The following is a 23043-nucleotide window of genomic DNA, read 5'->3' as shown; positions in this document are numbered from 1 at the left end:
TCCTGGCCTGTGCTTATGTGGAGCCCAGGCTGCGGGCACCACAGCCAGGCACAGGTTAGGGGTAAGTTGTGGGTGATGTAAGGACTAGAAGCGTAAGTAATGGCCTGACCCCCATGTCCTGGCTGTGCTGTGCAGTGGGAAAGACATGGGCTCCGGCGGCTGCTGGGGATGGCCTGGCTTGCACCTGCTGGGTCCCCCCCTGGCCACCAGCCTCACCCAAGGGCAGTTGGTGACTGCCTGCCTCACTCCTGCCAACCCTCAGGGGCCTAGGAGTCCTGCGTGGTGGGTCTAGGAACCATGCTGGAGGACAGGCCTGTGCCAGGGCCACCAGGATATCTATGGCAGGAGCCGGTGCTGGCGAACCCCACACCTTGAGCCCCAGAGCCAGGCTCCTCAGCCCAGGAAAGGGATCAGAGGCGGGAAAACCACACGGCAAAGGCTGTCCCATGAGGTCACGGCTCCGTCACTGCTGCCCACACACGGAAGGCAGCCGCGGCTGGGAGAAGCCATCTTCACAGACATGCCGTCCTTGAGGCTCTCACACATGCACACAGACGCTCCGTCCTCTCCCACACCCGCCCCCCCGCCACCCGGGGCAGGCCAGGAAGTCCCATCTGGGGCCTCCCACCCCGAGGGTTGCCGTCAGTCCGTGTGCCCAGGCATCGGGGCCTGCAGCCTCCACAGACAGCGAGACCTGTGTGCGAAGCAGACTCTGTCCTAGGGACAGTGCTGACCCTCCAAGGCTGGGTCACTGGAGGCTCCTAGGGACAGTGCTGACCCTCCAAGGCTGGGTCACTGGAGGCTCCTAGGGACAGTGCTGACCCTCCAAGGCTGGGTCATTGGAGGCTCCCCGGGTCCAGTGGCTTTGGTGGGACTCCTGGCCAGGCTCCTCCTGGGCTGGGCTGGTCTCCGGCCTCCTGCCTCCCTTGGTGGAGCACCCTTGCTCCCCAGCACCTCCCAGGTTCACACAGCTCCTCCCTGGGGCTGCGCACTGACCCAGGGGCAGCAGGTGGGCCATCCTCTCCGTGGACTGAAGACCTTGTCCGAAGGGAAAGCAGGGCCGGCCCAAGGCCTGGCTGGAAGAGTGGGTCTTGGTGGCAAAGGCGGCCCGTGGGGGCAGCCCACGCGAATGCTTCCCCGGCGCCCTGAGCCCCTGACCGCGGCTGAGCCTGCAGTACTCTGGCCCCTCTCATGGAAAGATGACCTGGGTCTACCATGCTCAGTATCACCCAAAAATTCCTACAGAAGTCTCTCGGGACAAGAAAAGGCCTTCTTCCCTCCCTCCTCCTTTCCTCTTCCTTTCTTTCATCAGGGAACAGCTTCCGGCTGCCTGCACTGTTTGGGCACCATCTTAAGGAGCCGTGACGGCCTTCACAGAGCTCCGGGGCTCACGGGTGTGGCTGACCTGCCACAAATGGGGCGACAGAGGAGAGGGAGGGTCGGGCACCGATGGCTCAGGAGGGAAGAGATCCCTTCTGTATGGGGAGACGGGGGCTTCCTGGAGCGCGCTGGAGCGAGGGGCTCACCAGAGTGAGACATCCAAGGGATCTGGGGGACCGGCCATGGGACACTGTGGTCCCACGTGGCTCCTGGATGTGCTGTGTGTTTGCTGAGCTGGAGGGGACGGGGAGCCCATGTGTGGGAGAGGGAGAGGCTATGCACACCCTGAGTCGGGCTTTACAAAAACCTTCTGGTGGCAGCAGGAGAGGAGCCACGCAGAGGCAGAGCCAGGGAGAGGCGGTGGGGTAGTGAGGGGGATGTCGGGGTGCACGGGTTAGGAGACCCCCGAGCCCTGGGACCTGTATGCTGATGGTCAAGGTTGCAGAGGCGGCTGCTGTGGTGACCACAGGGCAGGGAGAGGCGGTGGGGTAGTGAGGGGATGTCGGGGTGCACAGCACCAGACCCTCCCAGATCTTCCGATTCAGTCCTGGGGGGACCCTACCCCAGATCTTCCAATTCAGTCCTGGAGGGACCCTACCCCAGATCTTCCAATTCAGTCCTGGAGGGACCCTACCCCAGATCTTCCGATTCAGTCCTGGGGGGACCCTACCCCAGATATTCCGATTTTGTCCTGTAGGCACTCTACCCCAGATCTTTCGATTCAGTCCTGGGGGACCCCACCCCAGATCTTTCTAGTCAGTCCTGGGGGGATGCTACCCCAGATCTTCTGATTCAGTCCTGGGGGGACGCTACCCCAGATCTTCTGATTCAGTCCTGGGGGACCCCACCCCAGATCTTCCGATTCAGTCCTGGTTCGGCCTGAGAATTTGCGTTTCTAACATGTCCAGGGACCACAGTTTGAAAACCTCCACGGCTGACATGTAATGGAATGACATGGTCCAATAAATGAAGGAAAAGTAGCAGGTGGGAACCTCAGGCAGCTTCATCCCAACCAGTAAGAAAGTAAATCCTTTTGTAAACTCAGAGGAAGTATTAATATGGGCGTTTGAGCAAACATTTAAGTGTTAGGACAAAGAATTAAAAACTAGCACAGGCACCCCTGAAGCATGATAGGATGGCAACAGAAGGGCTGATTTAGTTTCCGAGAAATAACTGACAGGCAGTGTTGTGCGTGTCTACCGCTTAGGAACACAAAACAAACCTTCAGACCGTTTTCATGAGTACTGAGACCAAGAAAACCACTGGGCAGTGGGTGGTCTGGAAATGTAAATGTTGATGGTACTCCAGTAAAGAGTCATGGAACAATGCTTCATATTGAAAATGTTTTTGTAAATGTGGGTTTCAGGGTTTCAAAGTGAACCCATATGTGTTAGGAGAAAGGACACACCAAAGAAGTAAAATAATTGGGTCAATATAAAAAGAAAGTAGAATACTGCCCAGAGAGAAGATGTGGATAATTCCTAACACGGATCAAAGGCACCAAAAAGGTGAGCTGTAAGATATTCAGACCTGCACCGTCCCCTGCATTAGACACAGACAACATCTTGGTAGGCAACTGGGTGAAAATTCAGAGACAACCCTAGGAACTATGAGGATGAAAAAAGTTAGCATTCATGGAATGAGGCACTGAAGAAACTGAAAAGCTGGAATAACCCCATGAAATAACGAGAATAATTGTAGTATTCTGAACCGGGGCACAGGACACAGGACTGGAGTGCAAGGCCGCATGAGACCACCCCGGGAAAGACCCAGGGATCACACTGGCCCAAAGGTGTGCACTTCCCAACTCCGGGATTTGTGCTACAGGCACTCCAGGCTCCACCATAGAACTGTGTCCAGCACGAAGGCAGTGCTGTCTTGCGGGAGGCAGGGCTGCACCACCACCGGGGCGGGAAGGGGCCCGGCAGGGAGGCGCCCAGTGTTTCCAGCTGCACGGGTCGGGGACCGCGCTGATGCAGAGCGCGGGGGCGCAGGTTAAACCTAAAGGAGGGAAGCTTTTGGGGGCGGAACAGACAACGGAGAACGCTGCACACTGCCCTTCCCACGCGAATTGTGCTTTGCCTTTTTTTTTTTTTTTTTTTTTTTTTTTTTGAGACGGAGTTTTGCTCTTGTTGCCCAGGCCTGGAGTGCAATGGCCTGATCTCGGCTCACTGCAACCTCCGCCTCCCGGGTTCAAGCAGTTCTCCTGCCTCAGCGTCCCGAGTAGCTGGGATTACAGGCGTGCGCCACCAAGCCCGGCTAATTTTGTATTTTTAGTAGATACAGGGTTTCTCCATATTGGCCAGGTTGGTCTTGAACTCCTGACTTCAGGTGATCCACCGGCCTCGGCCTCCCAAAGTGCTGGGATTACACGCGTCAGCCACCGCACCCGGCCTGCTTTTTTTTTTTTTTTTTTTTTTTTTTTTTTTTTTTTGCAGAGTCTCGCTGTCCACCGGGCTGGAGTGCAGTGATCTCGGCTCCCTGCGGCCTCGACCTCCCGGGCTCAGGCGATCCTGCCGCCTCAGCCCACGGAGTACATGGGACCACAGGAGCCCACCACGCCCGACTACTTGCTGTAATTTTTGTAGGGATGGGGTCTAGCCACGCTGCCCAGGCTGGTCCGCACTGCTGGGCTCAAGAGCTCCGCCCGCCTCCGCCTCCCAAAGCGCAGGGATCACAGGTGTGAGCTACCGCGCCCCGCCCAGAGTTTCCCACTGTTAGCGTGAATCATATTCACGTCAAAACTTCTTTTTATACAAGAACTAAAAGGCAAACTAAGTCCCTGCTCCATCACTGCCTGTCCCGGGTCGCGGCGCGGGACGTTTTCTCCAAGCGCCTTCCCGGCCCCGCGCGCAGGGGGCCTGCGCCGGAGGATCCCGGACAACGCGCATTTCCTGCGCCCCCGGAAGCGGCGGTAACGCCAGGCCCTGCCCCCGGCAGAGGCGGAAGTGGTGTCGCTCTGAGGTCGCCAGTCGCCGCACGCGCCTCAGCCCAGCGGCGGGCCTTGGCCCTTGGCCGCCTACTCCTACCGCCCCAGCCCCGGGCGGCCCTGGGCCTGCTGCGGGCGCGGCGCTGCCCGACCAGAGCTTCCTGTGGAACGTCTTCCAGAGGTGCCACCTGGCACCGCCCCGGCACCTCCCGCCTCCCCCGCAGCTGCCCCGGACCCGTGTCCCGACCCCCGCGGCCAACCCCGTTCCCTGCCGGTTGCCCCGCGGCCTCCCCCGTCACCTGCCATGTCCCCAGCGGCCTCCCCCGTCCGCCGCCGTCTCCCCCGCCCCTGCCCGGACCCCCGCGGGCGCCCCCGAACCCTACCCCGACCCCCGCGGCCAACCCCGTTCCCTGCCGGTTGCCCCGCGGCCTCCCCCGTCACCTGCCGGGTCCCCAGCGGCCTCCCCCGTCCCCTGCCCCGACCTCCGCAGCCTCCTCCGTCCCCTGCCCGGACCCCCGCAGCCGCCCCCAACCCCTACCCCGACCGACGCGGCCGCCCCCATCCCCTGCCGGGGCCCCCGCGGTCTCCCCCGTCCGCTGCCCGGTCTCCTGTGGCCGCCTCTGCCTCCTGCCGGGTCCCTGTCCTGTGCGTCGGGCCCTTCCCAAGGTGCAGAGGGCGCCACTGCAGACCCGAGGTCGCGGCCACCGGCTCCTGGGCCAGGCCCTTTTTCTCGCCTCAAGAGCCGTCAGGGGGAGGGTCTCCAGGGTGCTTGTTTGGGGAAAGCGGAAACAGACTGTCTGGGCCGCTGTTAAAATGTCAGCAGCCAAGGAAGAAGCAGCGACCTGGCGTCTGCTCGGGCCAGGTGACCTTTATGGCGGCGCCTTTTGGCCCTGGTCGCTTTTCCACTGAATGAATGACCGAAACTGTAGTAACTCATGGCCAGGGAATGGCTTAGTTATCTGAGGGAATCTTGTCTTGTCTGTGAAAAAGGGAAACTGGTGCAAATGAGAATTCAGACAGGTCAGGAGGGGAAGGAAGGGAAGGATTGAGGTGGGAAAAGAGAGAGAAAGATGATTGTCCTCTTAGGGGAAGACCACACTTGGACGTGGCTCCTGGGGCACTTCCTCGATTCCCCTGTACTCAGCGGGACGGGAGAGGCGGAGGTTCCAGGAGGGAGCCTTCCAGAGTCGGTGCAGGGTTGACAGGAGACGTTTGTTCTGCTTTTCCTGAACTTTCGATCGCCAGCTTATTTGGTCTTCTTGATGTTATAGGGTTGATAGAGAGGAGTGGAGTGATATCGGACACCCAGCTTCAGCAAGCTCTCTCCAAGGGTGAGTGGGCCAGTGGGACCTGGGTCTCCGGACCAAGAAGCCGCGAGCCTGCCCTGCTCACAGTGGATAACTTTCTTTCTGAAGTTGATTTTCCAAGGACAAAGGAATCGTTAGGACAAATTATTATTACTGCTTCATGGTGGAGATGCTTCTGGTTTATTTTGTGGCTACCGCTGTCACTGCTTGGAGTGCCTCACCGAGCCAGCTAACAACTGCGTGCGTGAGCACAGGGAAAGGCTTCTTGAGAAATGAAAACTAGGTTGTAGGTTTAGGAGGGGAATAGGAAGGTTAGCTCTGTCCAGCCGAAAGCCTTTTGGTCAGTTGGAGGTCCTTGAATTTCCTGGGTGACTGCAGCTTGGTGACTTCTCTGAATAGACCTTCAAGGGCACTGGGGGGTGATTGTTGGAGGGCTTGGGGAGCTCAGGCAGCACTTGTGTGGGAACGTGGCTGTTACAGGAACTGCAGAAACTGGGACTGGGTTCCTGGGGAAAGGATTGGGGGTGTTGGAGGCGCTGGCAGGGGAGTTATGGGGAGGCGTTCTTATCAGTGTGCGAATATTGGGCGTTCAGGCAGCGGGAAATCCGGGTCCTTGCGTGTTGTGAGCTCCCTGGAGTTACGTTCTTGCCAGTTTCAGCTCAATTGATCCCCCTCCCCTGAGCTATCATTGGATACATTTTACTTCATTGAACACCTGACTGCTGCTTTTTCTGTAATCCCTCAGGGGCAGTCGTCTTTTCTGATTCTGTGTATAGTTTGCCTTTCCAGATCCGTGCCATTTAAGCTAGAAAAGGGGTCAGTTTTGAGATGTTGTGAAAATGTTGAAAGGCTCCTCGTTATTAGTGGGAAGTATCTGATGTTGCCAGAGACTGAACTGGGGCGCGGGGAGCACTACGGCTGCTAGACACTGCCTCACTGCGCTGTGGGTTGGTGGGGGGGGGGGTGCTGGATTCAGTCTTACTGCCTAATGATTTGTGAGGATTTGTGTTTTCAGAGTAACATGTTTACCTTATGTTATCAGTTCTAATATGTGACGTATGGGCCACAGATGCTGGTGTATTATTTCACATGCATTTATATAGATTGTTTTCAGGGAATTCAGAAATTCTGTTATCTCTACACTAGTGATTGTGCTTTCTTGATTTTTCTCTTTTCATTATTCTTAAATCCTCCTTTTTTTATTTGCATCTCAGTTCGTTTATACTCAGGAAGTGCAAGACATGGCTACTAGAAAGAGATGTCAAGAGAACCCGGAATCCAGTAGGCTACAATTTGGCAAATCTTAGCTTAAAACTTCCTAAATGTTGACCACAGTGGATGCAAATGGCTCTGTACATCGTCTGTTCAATATGGTCAGGTGACCACCCAGGTTCACGTGGTTTGTCACCAGGGTGATACGAGCCACACGGAGTGCCCTCCTCAGAGGCCATGTCTCAGAGACGTTTATTTTGAGTGGTTTTCCAGCGAGTGATGCAAGATTTATGATCCATTTTAACAGCTGCTTTTTATGCATTTGCTCAAATTTTTAGATTTTAAGTTTAGTTTTAGGATTTCTGTTAAACTTGCTCAACCAGGAGTGGTGGTCAAATACTGGACCTCATTAGCATGGTAGCCTGCCCACCTTGGCAGGCTCCACTGGAGTGCTTTGGGGCCTGCCTGGATTCCAGTCCTGGCTCTACCAGTTTTGTGTCCTCGCCGTTACTGGGAGGGAGTATTGAGGAAATGCATGCGAGGTGCTTCCGTGATTCCTGGCACGGAGCAAGTGCTCAGTAATTGTCAGCTGTGAGTATTAGTAGTAGCTAATACACTGCTACTATTCTTGGCTAACAAGCCAGCTCAAAGCTTTGATGGTTTTCCATTACCTGATGATGGTGATGATGGTTTTCACTTACTGAACACTCACACGCTGGGCTAGGCACTTAACCCAAATCCAAGGTCGGCATTATTGTTTGGGGGTTGGGGAGACACCTCCTGCTCTGACTTGTGTGTTTGGGTTCCTGTATTTTCACCAGAGGGCATTAGTCCTGCCCCAGTTCAGCTGGTCCTCAAAGCATATATAGCTCTTTAACCATGAGCAAGTGTCAGTCAGAACATAATCTTGATTTCAGCTGCTACTAAATATCTACCAGGAGACTGCTTGAGAGAGAGAATTGCCTGACAGGTGCTGAGTCCACCATTCCTGAGATATTTTGAAATCAGTGTCTGGCTTAACCCAAGCTGTGTATCAGGACCCTCTCACTGTGGTCCCAATGGAGTCACTTTTCTTAGGCGGTACCCTTTACCTTGGGCTCTGAGCTTCCTCTGCCTTTCATCTCTGCAGGATGAAGCTCCACCCGCCCTTCAGGATGCAAAGCCCTCCTCTATAAAGTGCGTGCGGGGCCAGATGCAGTGGCTCACATCTGACCTCCCAACACTTTGGGAGGCTGAGGCAGGGGGATCGCTTGAGCCCAGGAGTTTGAGACCAGCCTGGGCAACATTGTGAGACCCTGTTCCTTGAATTACCCTGGGAGATTTCCTCAGCTTGTACTGGAGGCGTGTGGCCCCATGAAGCCCATAGTCACCGTTCACCCTCAGAGACGCTGGCTTTGGGGCTCACACGCCTGCTGCAGGGCAGCCCCAGGAAATGGCCACCCTGTTTCTCCTGGAGCTGGAGCCGCGCGTGTTCTCAGAAACTGTGGTGGCTGTCCTGTTTTGTTTGCATCTTGTAAACCTTTACCTGATTACATTTGCCTCTTCAATTTAGCTGCTAGAAAACTTAAAGTCAGATTGGTGGCTCGCCAGTAATGAGAGTTTAGAGTAGAGGTAAACTTTATGACATAGTCTTAGACTCTTCACTTTCTCCTCAGCCAACATGGTTCACATTTACTTTATTTTGCTGTACTGTGAGTGTCTTTGTGTTTCCTGAATTCCTTCTGGAATAAGGCAGGTTGTTAGTAAGCGCAGGTTTCTGGTCCATCTCATAGCCTCAGGCAGTGGGTGGTGCTGTCCGTGCTCCCTTTCTGGGTTACCTGTGGTAGCTCTGAAGTTGCAGGGCTGCGATTTGAAGCCTGATTTAGTACACCGTGTTTCTGTTGTGTTCTGTGGTGGTTTGCTCCTCACATGTGAGCATTCACCGTGGCCCTGTGTTTTTCCACCACACCTCTGCCTGGTGGCATCCTACTGGGTGTCTCAGCCAAGCCACTCTGTTCTGAAGACGCCCTTGTCCTCCACCCCTTTGCTTTGGGCTCTGAGCTTCTTCTGCCTTTCATCTCTGTAGGATGAAGCCCCACCCACCCTTCAGAATGCCAGCCTTGGCAACATTGTGAGACCCTGTTTCTACAAAAAGTAAACGTGTAGTGGTGCACGCCTGTAGTCCCAGCTACTTGGGAGGCTGAGATGGGAAGATCACTTGAGCCTGGGAGGTTGAGGCTGCATTGAGCTGAGATCAAGCCACAGCACTCCAGCCTGGGAGACAGAGCGAAACCCCATCTCAAAAAAACAAAGAAAGCGGATGCGCGCTGCTCCTGCCATTGGATCATCGCAGCATTTTTCTTTTCTCTGATGTGCGCCTTTTTCCTCATCGTGGGGGCTCATGTTTTCGTAGTTCCCTCTCGCTACTAGATTGTGAGCTGCGTGAAGGAAGGTTCATAGTTGTGTTGTATGTACAGGCACACAAAATTTGTCCTTGGATAGACACATATCAATCCGCTTCCTTCTCCTCTCTGAATTTCTTTATTTAAAAAAAAAAATTAGAGATGGAGTCTCACTGTCTTGCCCAGGCTGGTCTCAAACTCCTAGGCTCAAGCGATCCTCCCGCCTCTACTAATATGAATTATTAGCCTATGCTAATATGAATTCCTATACTAATATGATTGAAATTAGTTTGACTTGTATAATAATTGTTCTCCCACATTGGACATAAGTAGATTGCAAGGCTAATGGAAAGTAGAAAAGTTAACTCATGAACATAAAAGAGATATCGATTTGAAAACAAAACATTTATTCATTTACTTCCGCTGCAGATTTCTTGACTGCTGAATTTCATGAGAAGGGATTGTTCAGGGAGGGATGTGGGACTGAAGACCTGGAGAGGAGGTGGTGCTACCGCTGTTCACATCTGAAGGTGGTGGAGATGGAGCCTTGGGGAGGAGCAGGTGCTGCCTTTTAAGTCTATGAGAGTCGTTGAGCTGGAGGTCCAGGGAGGAGCCGGTGCTCCCACTGATGTCTTAGGTTGTGGAGCTGAAGACAGTGAAGGAGCCAGTGTGGCTGTTCTGTGAGACTCGTGGAGCTGGAGATCCAGGTGGGAGAGGTGTTTTAGCTCGGGGAGGAGCTGATGTTCTACCTTGAGGGTCCTGCAGCTGCAGACCCGGGGAGGAGCTGATGTTCTAGTTTGAGTGTCGTGCAGCTGCAGACCCGGGGAGGAGCTGATGTTCTAGTTTGAGTGTCGTGCAGCTGCAGACCTGGGGAGGAGCTGATGTTCTAGATTGAGTGTCATGCAGCTGCAGACCCGGGGAGGAGCTGATGTTCTAGTTTGAGGGTCGTGCACCTGCAGACCTGGGGAGGAGCTGATGTTCTAGATTGAGGGTCGTGCACCTGCAGACCCGGGGAGGAGCTGATGTTCTAGATTGAGGGTCGTGCACCTGCAGACCCGGGGAGGAGCTGATGTTCTAGTTTGAGGGTCGTGCACCTGCAGACCCGGGGAGGAGCTGATGTTCTAGTTTGAGGGTCTCCCAGCTGCCGACCTGGAGAGGAGCTGATGTTCTAATTTGAGTGTCGTGCAGCTGAAGACTTGGGGAGGAGCTGATGTTGTTCGCGTTGAGGGTCTTTCAGTTGGAGACTCAGGGAGGAGCTGATGTTCTAGAATTAGGGTCATAGAACTGGAGACCTGGAGAGAAGGTAATGTTCTAGTTTTAGGTTCTTGCAGCTGCAGACCCGGAGAGGAGCTGATGTTCTAGTTTTAGGTTCTTGCAGCTGCAAACCCAGAGAGGAGCTGATGTTCTAGATTGAGGGTCATGCAGCTGAAGACTCGGGGAGGAGCTGATGTTCTAGTTTGAGGATCTTGCAGCTGAAGACCTGTAGAGGAGCTGATGTTCTAGATTGAGGGTCTTGCAGCTGAAGACTTGGGGAGGAGCTTTAGTTGTTCACGTTGAGGGTCTTTCAGTTGGAGACTCAGGGAGGAGCTGATGTTCTAGATTTAGGGTCACGGAACTGGAGACCTGGACAGAAGTTGATGTTCTAGTTTGAGTGTCTAGCAGCTGCAGATCCGGAGAGGAGCTGATGTTCTAGTTTGAGGGTCTTGCAACTGCAGACCTGTAGAGGAGCTGATGTTCTAGATTGAGGGTCGTGCAGCTGCAGACCTGGAGAGGAGCTGATGTTCTAGATTGAGGGTCCTGCAGCTGAAGACTCGGGGTGGAGCTGATGTTGTAGTTTGAGGGTCATGCAGTTGAGGACTTCGGGAGGAGCTGATGTTGTTCACGTTGAGGGTCTTTCAGCTGGAGACTCAGGGAGGAGCTGACAATCTTGACCGAGGTTCATGGAGCTGGAGACCCGGACAGGAGCTGATGTTCTAGCTAGTGGATCTTCCAGCTGCAGACTAAGAGAGGAGCTGATGTTCTAATTTTAGGTTCTTGCAGCTGCAGACCTGGAGAGGAGCTGATGTTCTAGATAGAGGGTCATGCAGCTGAAGACTCGGGGAGGAGCTGATGTTGTAGTTTGAGGGTCATGGAGTTGAGGACTTTGGGAGGAGCTGATGTTGTTCGTGTTGAGGGTCTTTCAGCTGGAGACTCAGGGAGGAGCTGACAATCTTGATTGAGGGTCATGGAGCTGGAGACCCAGACAGGAGCTGATGTTCTAGTTAGTGGATCTTCCAGCTGCAGAGTCAGAGAGGAGCTGATATTCTAGATTGAGGTTCATGCAGCTGAAGACTCGGGGAGGAGCTGATGTTGTAGTTTGAGGGTCATGCAGTTGAGGACTTCGGGAGGAGCTGATGTTCACGTTGAGGGTCTTTCAGCTGGGGACTCAGAGAGGAGCTGATAATCTTGATTGAGGGTCATGGAGCTGGAGACTGAGACAGGAGTTGATGTTCTAGTTAGTGGATCTTCCAGCTGCAGACCCAGGGAGGAGCTGATGTTCTAGTTTGAGGGTCGTGCAGCTGAAGACCCGGGGAGGAGCTGATGTTCTAGATTGAGGGTCGTGGAGCTGCAGACCCGGAGAGGAGCTGATGTTCTAGTTTGAGGGTCGTGCAGCTGGAGACCTGGAGAGGAGCTGATGTTCTAGTTTGAGGTTCTTGCAGCTGCAGACCTGGAGAGGAGCTGATGTTCTAGACTGAGGGTCATGCAGCTGCACACTTGGAGAGGAGCTGATGTTCTAGATTGATGGTCTTGCAGCTGCAGACCTGGAGAGGAGCTGATGTTCTAGTTTGAGGATCTTGCAGCTGCAGACCTGGAGAGGAGCTGATGTTCTAGTTTGAGGATCTTGCAGCTGCAGACCCTGAGAGGAGCTGATGTTCTACTTTGAGGGTCATGCAGCTGGAGATCTGGAGAGGAGCTGATGTTCCAGTTTGAGGTTCTTGCAGCTGCAGACCTGGAGAGGAGCTGATGTTCTAGATTGAGGATCATGCAGCTGCACACCTGGAGAGGAGCTGATGTTCTAGATTGAGGGTCTTGCAGCTGCATACCTGGAGAGGAGCCGATGTTCTAGATTGAGAGTCATGCAGCTGCACACTTGGAGAGGAGCTGATGTTCTAGATTGAGGTTCTTGCAGCTGCAGACCTGGGGAGGAGCTGATGTTCTAGATTGAGGATCGTGCAGCTGAAGACTCGGGGAGGAGCTGAGGTTCTAATTTGGGGGTCATGCAGCTGAAGACCTGGGGAGGAGCTGATAGTCTAGATTGAGGGTCTTGCAGCTGCAGATCCGGAGAGGAGCTGATGTTCTAGTTTGAGGGTCTTATAGCTGCAGACCCGGAATGGAGCTGATGTTCTAGTTTGAGGGTGGTGCAGCTGCAGACCTGGAGAGGAGCTGATGTTCTTGTTTGAGGATCTTGGAGCTGCAGAGCCGGAGAGGAGCTGATGTTCTACATTGAGGGTCGTGCAGCTGGAGACCTGGAGAGGAGCTGATGTTCTAGTTTGAGGGTCATGCGGGTGAAGACTCGGGGAGGAGCTGATGTTCTAGATGGAGGGTCTTGCAGCTGCAGAACTGTAGGAGAACTGATGTTCTAGTTTGAGGGTCTTGCAGCTGCAGACCTGGAGAGGAGCTGATGTTCTAGTTTGAGGGTCTTGCAGCTGCAAACCTGGAGAGAGCTGATGTTCTAGATTGAGGGTCGTGCAGCTGAAGACTCAGGGAGGAGCTGATGTTCTAGATTAAGGGTCATGCAGCTGAAGACTCAGGGAGGAGCTGAGGTTCTAGTTTGAGGGTCATGCAGCTGAAGACTTGGGAGGAGCTGAGATTCTAGTTTGAGGGTCGTGCAGCAGAAAGCTCAGGGAGGAGCTGATGTTCTAGATTGAGGGCCCTACAGCTGCAGACCTGAAGAGGAGCTGATGTTTGAGATTGAGGGTCGTGCAGCTGAATACTCGGAGAGGAGCCGATGTTATAGTTTGAGGGCCCTACAGCTGAAGACCCAGAGAGTATCTGATCTTCGAGATTGAGGGTCGTGCAGCTGAAGACTCCGGGAGGAGCTGAGGTGGTAATTTGAGGGTCTTGCAGCTGCTGAGTTGGGGAGGAGCTGATGTTCTAGTTTGAGGGCCCTACAGTTGGAAATTTGTACAGGAGCTGATGTTCTAGTTTGAGGGTCGTGCAGGTGAAGACTCGGGGAGGCGCTGATATTCTAGTTTGAGGGCCCTGCAGCTAGAGATGCAGACAGGAGCTGATGTTGTAGTTTGAGGGTCGTACAGCTGAAGATTCAGGGAGGAGCTGCTCATGTATGTTTAGGGTCATGGAGCTGCAGACCCGGAGAGGAGCTGATGTTAAAGATTGAGGGTCATGCAGCTGAAGACTCTGGGAGGAGCTGACATTCTAATTTGAGGTCCCTACAGGTGGACACCGAGAGAGGAGCTTATGTTCTAGATTGAGGGTCATGCAGCAGAAGACTCGGGGAAGAGCTGAGGTTGTAGTTTGAGGGTCGTGCAGCTGGAGAACCAGACAGGAGCTGATGTTCTAGATTGAGTGTCGTGCAGCTGAAGACTCGGGGAGGAGCTGATGTTGTTCGTTTTGAGGGTCTTTCAGCTGGAGACTCAGGGAGGAGCTGACGTTCTAGATTGAGGGTCTTGCAGCTGCAGACCTGGAGAGGAACTGATGTTCTAGATTGAGGGTGACGCAGCTGAAAACTTGGGGAGAAGCTGATGTTCTAACTTGAGGGTCGTGCAGCTGAGGACTCGGGGAGGAGCTGATGTTGATGGCTGTGCAGCTGGAGATCCGGCGGGGAGCTGATGTTCCGGTTTGAGGGCCGGGGAGCTGATGTTCCAGTTTGATGGCCGTGCACCTGGAGACCCAGGGAGGAACATCAAACTGGAACATCTCCTTCCCGCAGTGCCTCCAGCTGCATGGCTCCCAAACTGGAACATCAGTTCCCACCCGGGTCTCCAGCTGCACGGCCCTCAAACTGCAACATCAGCTACCCCCGAGTCTCCAGCTGCACAGCCCTCAAACTGGAACATCAGCTCCCCACCGGGTTTCCAGCTTCATGGCCCTCAAACTGGAACTTCAGCTCCCCACCGGGTCTCCAGCTTCATGGCCCTCAAACTGGAACTTCAGCTCCCCACCGGGTATCCAGCTGCATGGCCCTCAGACTGGAACTTCAGCTCCCCACTGGGTCTCCAGCTGCATGGCCCTCAGACTGGAACATCAGCTCCCCACTGGGTCTCCAGCTGCACGGCCCTCAAACTGGAATAGTTTGAACCCAGCGGGGAGCTGATGTTCCAGTTTGAGGGCCGTGCAGCTGGAGACCCAGCAGGGAGCTGATGTTCCAGTTGTAGGGCTGTGCAGCTGGAGACCCGGGGGGAAGCTGATGTTCAAGTTGTAGGGCTGTGCAGCTGGAGACCCGGGGGGAAGCTGATGTTCAAGTTGTAGGGCCGTGCTGCTGGAGACCCAGGGGTGGAGCTGATGTTCCAGTTTGAGGGCCGTGCAGTTGATGACCCGGCGGGGAGCTGATGTTCAAGTTTGAGGTCTGTGCAGCTGGAGAGCCGCGGGGGAGCTGATGTTCCAGTTTGATGGCCATGCAGCTGGAGACTCTGATGGGAGCTGATGTTGCAATTTGAGGGCCATGCAGCTGGAGACCTGGCGGGGAGGTGATGTTCCAGTTTGAGGGCCATGCAGCTGGTTACCTGGCAGGGACCTGATGTTCCAGTTTGAGGCCCGTGCTCCTGGAGACCTGGCGGGGAGCTGATGTTCCAATTTGAGGGCCGTGCACCTGGAGACCTGGCGGGGAGCTGATGTTCCAGTTTGAGGGCCGTGCACCTGGAGACCTGGCGGGGAGCTGATGTTCCAGTTTGAGGGCCGTGCAGCTGGAGACCCGGCGGGGAACTGATGTTCCAGTTTGAGGGCTGTGCACCTGGAGACCCGGCGGGGAGCTGATGTTCCAGTTTGAGGGCCGTGCAGCTGGAGACCTGGCGGGGAGCTGATGTTCCAGTTTGAGGGCCGTGCATCCGGAGACCTGGGCGGGGAGCTGATGTTCCAGTTTAAGGCCATGCAGCTGTATACCCAGTGGGGAGTTGATGTTCCAGTTTGAGGGCCGTGCATCTGGAGACCCGGTGGGGAGCCAGTGTTGCAGGTTGAGGGCCGTGGAGCTGGAGACCCGGCGGGGAGCTGATGTTCCAGGTTGACACGGTATAGCTGGAGACCCGGGGGGAACTGATGTTGCAGTTTGAGGGCCGTGCATCTGGAGACCCGGTGGGGAGCCAGTGTTGCAGGTTGAGGGCCGTGCAGCTGGAGACCCTGTGGGGAGCTGATGTTCCTGTTTGAGAGCCGTGCAGCTGGAGATCTGGTGGGGAGCTGATGTTCCAGTATGAGGGCCGTGCAGCTGGAGACCTGGTGGGGAGCTGATGTTCCAGTTTGAGGGCCGTGCAGCTGGATACCCGGCAGGGAGCTGATGTTCCAGTTTGAGGGCTGTGCACCTGGAGACCCGGCAGGGAGTTGATGTTCTAGTTTGAGGGCCGTGCAGCTGGAGACCCAGTGGGTAGCCAGTGTTGCAGGTTGAGGGCTGTGGAGCTGGAGACCCGGGTTGGGGGGAGCTGATGTTCCAGGTTGAGGGCCGTGCTGCTGGAGACCCAGCGGGGAGCTGATGTTGCAGTTTGAGGCGGTGCAGCTGGAGACCCAGGGGGGAACTGATGTTGCAATTTGAGGGCTGTGCAGCTGGAGACCCTGTGGGGAGCTGATGTTCCTGTTTGAGGGCCTGGGAGCTGATGTGCCAGTTTAAGGCAATGCAGCTGGAGACCCGGTGGGGAGCCGATGTTCCAGTTTGAGGGCCGTGCATCTGGAGACCCGGTGGGGAGCTGATGTTGCAGGTTGAGGGCTGTGCACCTGGAGACCCTGTGGGGAGCTGATGTTCCTGTTTGAGAGCCGTGCAGCTGGAGATCTGGTGGGGAGCTGATGTTCCAGTATGAGGGCCGTGCAGCTGGAGACCTGGTGGGGAGCTGATGTTCCAGTTTGAGGGCCGTGCAGCTGGATACCCGGCAGGGAGCTGATGTTCCAGTTTGAGGGCTGTGCACCTGGAGACCCAGCAGGGAGTTGATGTTCTAGTTTGAGGGCCGTGCAGCTGGAGACCCAGTGGGTAGCCAGTGTTGCAGGTTGAGGGCTGTGGAGCTGGAGACCCGGGTTGGGGGGAGCTGATGTTCCAGGTTGAGGGCCGTGCTGCTGGAGACCCAGCGGGGAGCTGATGTTGCAGTTTGAGGCGGTGCAGCTGGAGACCCAGGGGGGAACTGATGTTGCAATTTGAGGGCTGTGCAGCTGGAGACCCTGTGGGGAGCTGATGTTCCTGTTTGAGGGCCTGGGAGCTGATGTTCCAGTTTAAGGCAATGCAGCTGGAGACCCGGTGGGGAGCCGATGTTCCAGTTTGAGGGCCGTGCATCTGGAGACCCGGTGGGGAGCTGATGTTGCAGGTTGAGGGCTGTGCACCTGGAGCCCCGGGGTGGAGCTGATATTCCAGTTTGAGGGCCGTGCAGCTGGCGATCTGGTGGGGAGCTGATGTTCCAGTTTGAGGGCCATGCAGCTGGAGACCCGGCAGGGAGGTCATGTTTCAGTTTGCAGGCAGTGCAGCTGGAGACCCGGCGGGGAGCTGATGTTCCAGTTTGAGGTCCGTGTAGCTGGAGATCTGGTGGGGAGCTGATGTTCCAGTTTGAGGGCCCTGCAGCTGGAGACCCGTGGGGATCTGATGTTCCAGTTTGAGGGTGGTGCTGCTGGCGACCCAGGCGGGAGCTGATGTTCTAGTTTTAGGGCCCTGCAGCTGGAGACCTGGGGAGGAGCTGACGTTCCCGTTCGAGGGCTGTGCAGGTGGAGACCTGGGGAGGAGCTGATGTTGTTCTAATTTGAGTGTGGTGCAGCTGGAGATCCAGGGATGAGATGGTCCTGCGGTTCAAATATGAGGGTCCCGGAGCTGGACTCTACGTGAGGAACCAATGCTGCCTCTGATGTCTTAGGTTGTGGAGCTGGAAACTCACGGAGGAGCTGGTATTGGTGTTTCTAGTTGAGGGTCGTGGTATTTCCAGGGTTTCACAAAGGCCAGATTTTATTTCAGTTACTCAGAAGAGAAAGAAAATGTCTTCTGAAAGAGGTGAACTCAGTCATTACCAATAGAAAAAGTATCCACTGTATTCATCTCTTATACAAACAGAAAAATATAACATTTTCCCCCTTAGAATAATATATATATATATATATATATAAAACTTAAGGTTCTATTGTATGTATCCGAACAGTAAAATCTGGAAACCAGCATGAAACTGTATTATTCACATGTTAAAATGTTGAAACTATGACCAAAATATGAAAACTGCTAGAGCTATCAGAAAGACACAAGACAAAAAGCTTCTTGCATATGTATAAAGTAAATGTGATAATCTCAAAAAACTGTTCAAAATTATAATTTCTTTCCAGTTTAAAAACTTCAGTCCTAAATTTAAAAAAAAATCTATATACAAACCACTGATTTGCCCAGACCAAAGAAAGAAAGAAAGAAAGAAAGAAAGAGAAAGAAAGAGAAATCAGCGGTAAGGTAAGCAGGATCCAGAGGAGCTGATATTCACAGTTCTTACATGGACAACTCTTTCAGGAATTATCCATAAAGTACTTTATTTTACAACCTGCTTTTCTTGTAAAACTAAAGGTGCACTTTTTTACATAAAAGTTTTATATGGTGTTAAAACCAGAACTGTGTGTAAAATACTGCATGTAAATGTTTCTAAATAATCTTGTTCCATTGGTTCACCGGTGACTTCTGTGGCTTTGTCATCATTTTCCACGGATGATTCTGAAAGAATCTCTCCAGTTTTACTGGAATTGGATCCTACTAATTCTTCTGTTTCACGGCAGTCAGAAGAACCACTACTTTCAGGGCCTTCGTTTTCACTACCTTCAGAATGTAGTAAATCTTTCTCAGCTTGAGACACATCAGATTCCTCCATTTCATTATTTTCCTCAGAAGTCTCTTCATTCACAGTTGAGGCATCATCAGATTCTTTTTCTTGGTTTTTTCTTTCTGGGACCATTTCTCTTGATGTCATAAAAGACTCTAAAAATAAGCAAATGTTGTTGTACTTAAATTTTATTTTCAAAATACCTCCACAGTTAAGTTTCATGAATTCTGATGTTCTGTAGTTCAAATCACATCCCCTGAAATTCAGCAGCAACTGCATACAGGTGGGAGAAAAGCCCAGCGTCGGCATTACAAGGAGTTCCATGATGTACAGTTCTTTCACGAAAACAATGAATGCAAGAATTTGAGGATCTCCTTACTCCTCCCTTTTACAGATGGTCTCTCAATCCCTTCTTCTTCCTCTTCATCTTCTTCATCCTCTTCTGAATGCGCTGCCGGGTGCCACGGCTTTCTTTGTCTTTATCCTGAGATGAAGGTGATGCTTCTGTTTCTTCTACCATAACTGAAGAAATTTCGCTGCAAGTCGCTTGACTGGCTGTTTCTCCAACTTTGCCTTTTTGTCAAACCTGAGTCTTTTTACCTCATGCCCCTCAGCTTCCACAGCATCTTCATCTGGATGTTTATTTCTCAAAGGGTTCACTGAGGAAACTTCTGATTCAGATGTCGAAGAGTCACTGTGAGTTTTCTCTTCATTTTGCTGCAAATTTGCCTCTTTGCTGTCTGTGCTCTCAGGCGACCCTTTTGTTGTCATGGGGGCTGACAAAGAAACCTTTGGTCGATTAAGTGGCCTGGGTGTCCCAGGCCCATTTATATTAGACCTCTCAGTATAGCTTGGTGCATTTCCAGGAAACATAACACCATTCATTCGATTTAAACTATTGGAATTGTTTTTCTCTGAAGAAGGATAAACACAGCTAACAACCATCAAGTTCTTTTCTACTCCTGTGAGAAATTTGTCTGTTCCTGTATAGTTTCTCCTTGGATCTGTTAACAATTCACATAGTCGCTGAATAGTAAAAGGGATACGGTTAAATCCAGTGACCGTTTTCAGTATTCTTTCCTTTGTTTCATCAAAGGGAATATATTCGACATTAGGGTTGGGAGGACCTCTTGGCGCAGGAGCTGAAGTTCTGAAATCATCCATCACTTTCTCCAGTTTGAAAATAAAATAGCCTTTAAATTGGGACCACGGAATCTGTTTCTCCGGTCTTGGCTACATGACAAAGAAACTGATCCAGGACAGGACAGACTTTCTTTTTCCCCCTCTTCTCAAAATCTTCCAGTGCCTCCTGGAGCCTCTCGACGTCCATGGCTTCCCGGAGTCCCTCACAGCCTCTGCCTCCCTCCGCGGGTCTCTTGGGGACCGGAACGCCTCCCCCCACCCCCTGACATCCTCCCACTCCCTCGCACACCCTCCAGCATGCAGGCCAAGTGGGGTGGGGGGGAACGAAGGGAGCCAGGGGAAGCGTGTGAGAGAGTGAGACCGACAGAGTGAGCACCTCCCCAAGCCGCTACCACCAGCCCTCCAACATGGCGCCTGGCACGTCACCCTAAAAAGTTATTTCTTGGAGAAGCAACGGATGACAGAGATTAATCTGAGAGTTACTATTAATGGAGAAACTTAGAACTTACCATTTTTCCTGTGAGGTTTCGGTGCTGATACTTCTATTCTGTGAGTTCTGGCAATTGAGTCCATTCACTCAGCCTGGTGATGCAGCAGGTGTCACAGAAGGACCCTGTCCCAGCTGGTCCTGCTCCACTGCTAGGATGGTGTGGCCTCTGATCTGTGACCGTGTCTTGAGGGGAGACCAGGCCCTTGATCACAAGCGTATCCATGGTGAGGTTCCGTGGATGGAAGCTCATGAATGTTCCTTCCTGATGTTCATCTGCCACCTTGCTATTGAATGCATCTTGTTTATAACTGTCTTCTACATATTGAATAGAAATAAAGCATTTGTACAGTATGGGTAAGGTATAAAGAATATTGACACATTGGACACAGAGGACCTGCACCAAGTTTAGGGAGTAGAATCTGAAGAGACATAACTTTGGATGCTCCCTGGAGGCCCTGCCTGAGTCCCAGTCCCTTCCCTTCTCCTACGGAGGGAATCACTTCCTGCTTTCGTCTTTATTATTTGCACACTTTCCTTCATAGTACGTTTCTTTCACCGTGTGTGTACATCCCTAAAAAATAAGCCATTTAGTTTTTGAACTTTCTGTTTTCTTTTTGAGGCAGGGTCTTGCTCTGTTGCCTCGGCTGTAGTTTTGAACTTTGACGTGAGGAAATTCTCCTGCGTGGCTGCTCCTGCACTGCATGGCTCTGAGCATCTGCTCTGTGTCTATTTTTGTCCTCCATTCTCTCCCTGAGACCCACCCACACTGACATGGCTCATTTTCATTGCTGCATGGTCTCCCGTCGTCTGAGGGGAGCATGGGAAATGTCTTCATCTTCCCGTGGATGAGTGTTTGGCCAGGTTGGGGCCCTTAGGACTGTGTTTTGTTGGGAACGTTCTTGGGCATTTCTTTTGTACACAAGCGCAAGTTTCTTCTGGTCAGTAGCTTTCAAGTTTTAAAATTTCATCCCAGGTAAAAATGTAATTTTCCTCATAACCCACAACACACACTCTTTCATATACCAGCATAGCAGAAATATACTTCACAAGCATTAGCAGTGCCTGGTGTTCCTGCTTCTCTCCATTCTCCCCAACGCTGGCATGGATTGGGTTGTGGGGTTGTGGGATTTTTGCCCGTCTGGTGGGTGTCACGTGATATCTCCCCCTGTTAGGCTGAGCCCCTCTTCATGTTTTCATTAGCCATTCCTCCACATTTCTTCTTCTGTGGAGGGCCGGTTCAGCTCTTTTGCCCAGTTTCTGTTGTTTGAATTTTTGCACTTTTCCTTTATTATTCCTATAACTATGTTTTTGAGAGAGAATATCACTCTGTCACCCAGGCTGGAGTGCAGTGGCGCAATCTCAGCTCACTGCAACCTCCATCTTCTGGGTTCAAATGATTCTCCTGCCTCAGCCTCCCAAGTGGCTGGGATTATAGGCACACACCACCACGCCCAGCTAATTTTTATATGTTTACTACAGATGGGGTTTCACCATGTTTTCCAGGCTGGTCTGAAACTCCTGACCTCAGGTGATTCTCCCCCCTCAGCCTCCCAAAATGCTGGGATTATGTGGGTGGCAAGCCACCCAGGCACCGAGGCAAGAGACAGAGGACACGAGCTGTTCCAGTATAATAAAATATAAAACAAGAATAGTTATGCCAGATATAGATCTTAGATATGATTATATATGAATATCATTAATCATTAGTTTGTAGCAATTACTTTTTATTCCAATATTACGATAATCCTCGCTCTATAATCATAGCCTAGGAGAAACCAGGCCATACAGAGATAGGAGCTGAGGGGACATAGTGAGGTGTGACCAGAAGACAAAGAGTGCGAGCCTTCTGTTATGCCCGGACCGGGCCACCAGAGGGCTCCTTGGTCTAGCGGTGATGCCAGCGTCTGGGAAGACGCCCGTTACCAGGCAGATCGTGGTCCAGCGGTAGCAAAAGGTGTCAAGGAACAACACCCAATACTTAGCAGACTGGGAAAGGGTGGGGGGGTGTCTTTCTTTCCCCAGGGGAGTTTAGAGAAGACTCTGCTCCTCCACCTCTTGTGGAGGGCCTGACATCAGTCAGGCTCACCTGCAGTTATCTGGAGGCCTAACCGTCTCCCTGTGATGCTGTGCTTCAGTGGTCACACTCCTAGTCCGCCTTCGTGTTTCATCCTGTACACCTGGCTCTGCCTTCTAGATAGCAGTAGTAAATTAGTAAAAATACTAATAGTCCCTGATATGCGGAAATAATGGCATAAGCTGTCTTTCTCTCTGTCTCCTCTCCCTCTCTGCCTCGGCTGCCAGGCAGGGAAGGGCCCCCTGTCCAGTGGACACGTGACCCACGTGACCTTACCTATCATTGGAGGTGACTCACATTCTTTACCCTGCCCCTTCTGCCTTGTATCCAATAAATAACAGCGCAGCGAGACATTCGGGGCACTACCGGTCTCCGCGCATTGGTGGTAGTGGTCCCCCGGGCCCAGCTGCCCTTTCTCTTATCTCTTTGTCTTGTGTCTTTATTTCTACACTCTCTCGTCGCCGCACACAGGGAGAGACCCACCGACCCTGTGGGGCTGGTCCCTGCAGGGTTATAGGCATGAGCCACCATGCCCAGCCTGCTTTTTTCTTTTTCAAAAGGACTCTTTCTAGATTATACCGATTCATTCCGGTGACTATATGTGGGGCAAAGATGGGTTTGAATCCACCAGGATAAACGTGCCGGATCTCCTCTCAGATGGAAGAAGAGACAGGGATAGAAGGGTACAGAGAATCAGAGCCAAGAGGAGGCCGAGTCAGGCGGGGGTTGCAGGCTGCTGTGAGGACTTGGCTGCTTTTCTGAGACTGGTGGGATTGGCAGGGGATTTAAACAGAGGAACCATGGGATCTCCCTTATGCATTTCTGCCATGGTTGGCTCAGCTGAACGCACCTCTTGAGCAAGACTTGGTCTTGGACACCCAGAGGCCCTTGGTTGAGGGTTTACCTCCTGGCGTGGCCACTGACACATCCACGTTTGGCTCCCACACGGCTGGGTGGCCCCGAGACCTGCTGTGCCTGCCCTTCTCATTGGTGGCATTTCTCAAGTTTGTCCCCTCTCAAGTCTGGCCCATCCGGAAAACCAAACACCTCTCTCTCCTACATGGAAACCCCCGTCAGCACCTCCTCCTGACTCACAGGGCATCCCGTCAACATCACAGTCCCAACCTTCCCACACGGACAAGCTCATGGGACCCCCGA

The 23043-nt window shown here is 52.9% G+C and overlaps 2 protein-coding genes and 1 pseudogene across 2 annotated transcripts; 1 reads left to right on the top strand and 2 right to left on the bottom strand.

Annotated features, from left to right (window-relative positions):
- Positions 1-5765: 5765 nt before the first annotated feature.
- LOC134809638 (protein MOST-1) lies at positions 5766-8250 on the top strand. The gene is made up of 2 exons (XM_063807447.1): positions 5766-5860; positions 7958-8250. The coding sequence occupies exons 1-2, from the start codon at positions 5777-5779 to the stop codon at positions 8117-8119; spliced, it is 246 nt and encodes an 81-aa protein (XP_063663517.1). The 5' UTR covers positions 5766-5776; the 3' UTR covers positions 8120-8250.
- Positions 8251-14830: 6580 nt separating this feature from the next.
- On the bottom strand, positions 14831-19983 carry LOC129143663 (proline-rich protein 36-like). Its single transcript, XM_054682495.2, has 2 exons — positions 19831-19983; positions 14831-17367 (listed from the first exon to the last, which is right to left on the bottom strand). Exon 2 carries the CDS (start codon positions 16837-16839, stop codon positions 14929-14931), a length of 1911 nt encoding a protein of 636 aa, XP_054538470.1. The 5' UTR covers positions 16840-17367; positions 19831-19983; the 3' UTR covers positions 14831-14928.
- LOC112208692 (serine/threonine-protein phosphatase 4 regulatory subunit 2-like) lies at positions 17869-19606 on the bottom strand (annotated as a pseudogene).
- Positions 19984-23043: the final 3060 nt, after the last annotated feature.

The sequence above is a fragment of the Pan troglodytes genome, chromosome 2, assembly GCF_028858775.2.
Source record: "Pan troglodytes isolate AG18354 chromosome 2, NHGRI_mPanTro3-v2.0_pri, whole genome shotgun sequence".
NCBI lineage: Eukaryota > Metazoa > Chordata > Mammalia > Primates > Hominidae > Pan > Pan troglodytes.
The sequence above is the reverse complement of the archived record's forward strand: the minus strand, read 5'-3'. Positions and strand labels throughout refer to the sequence as shown.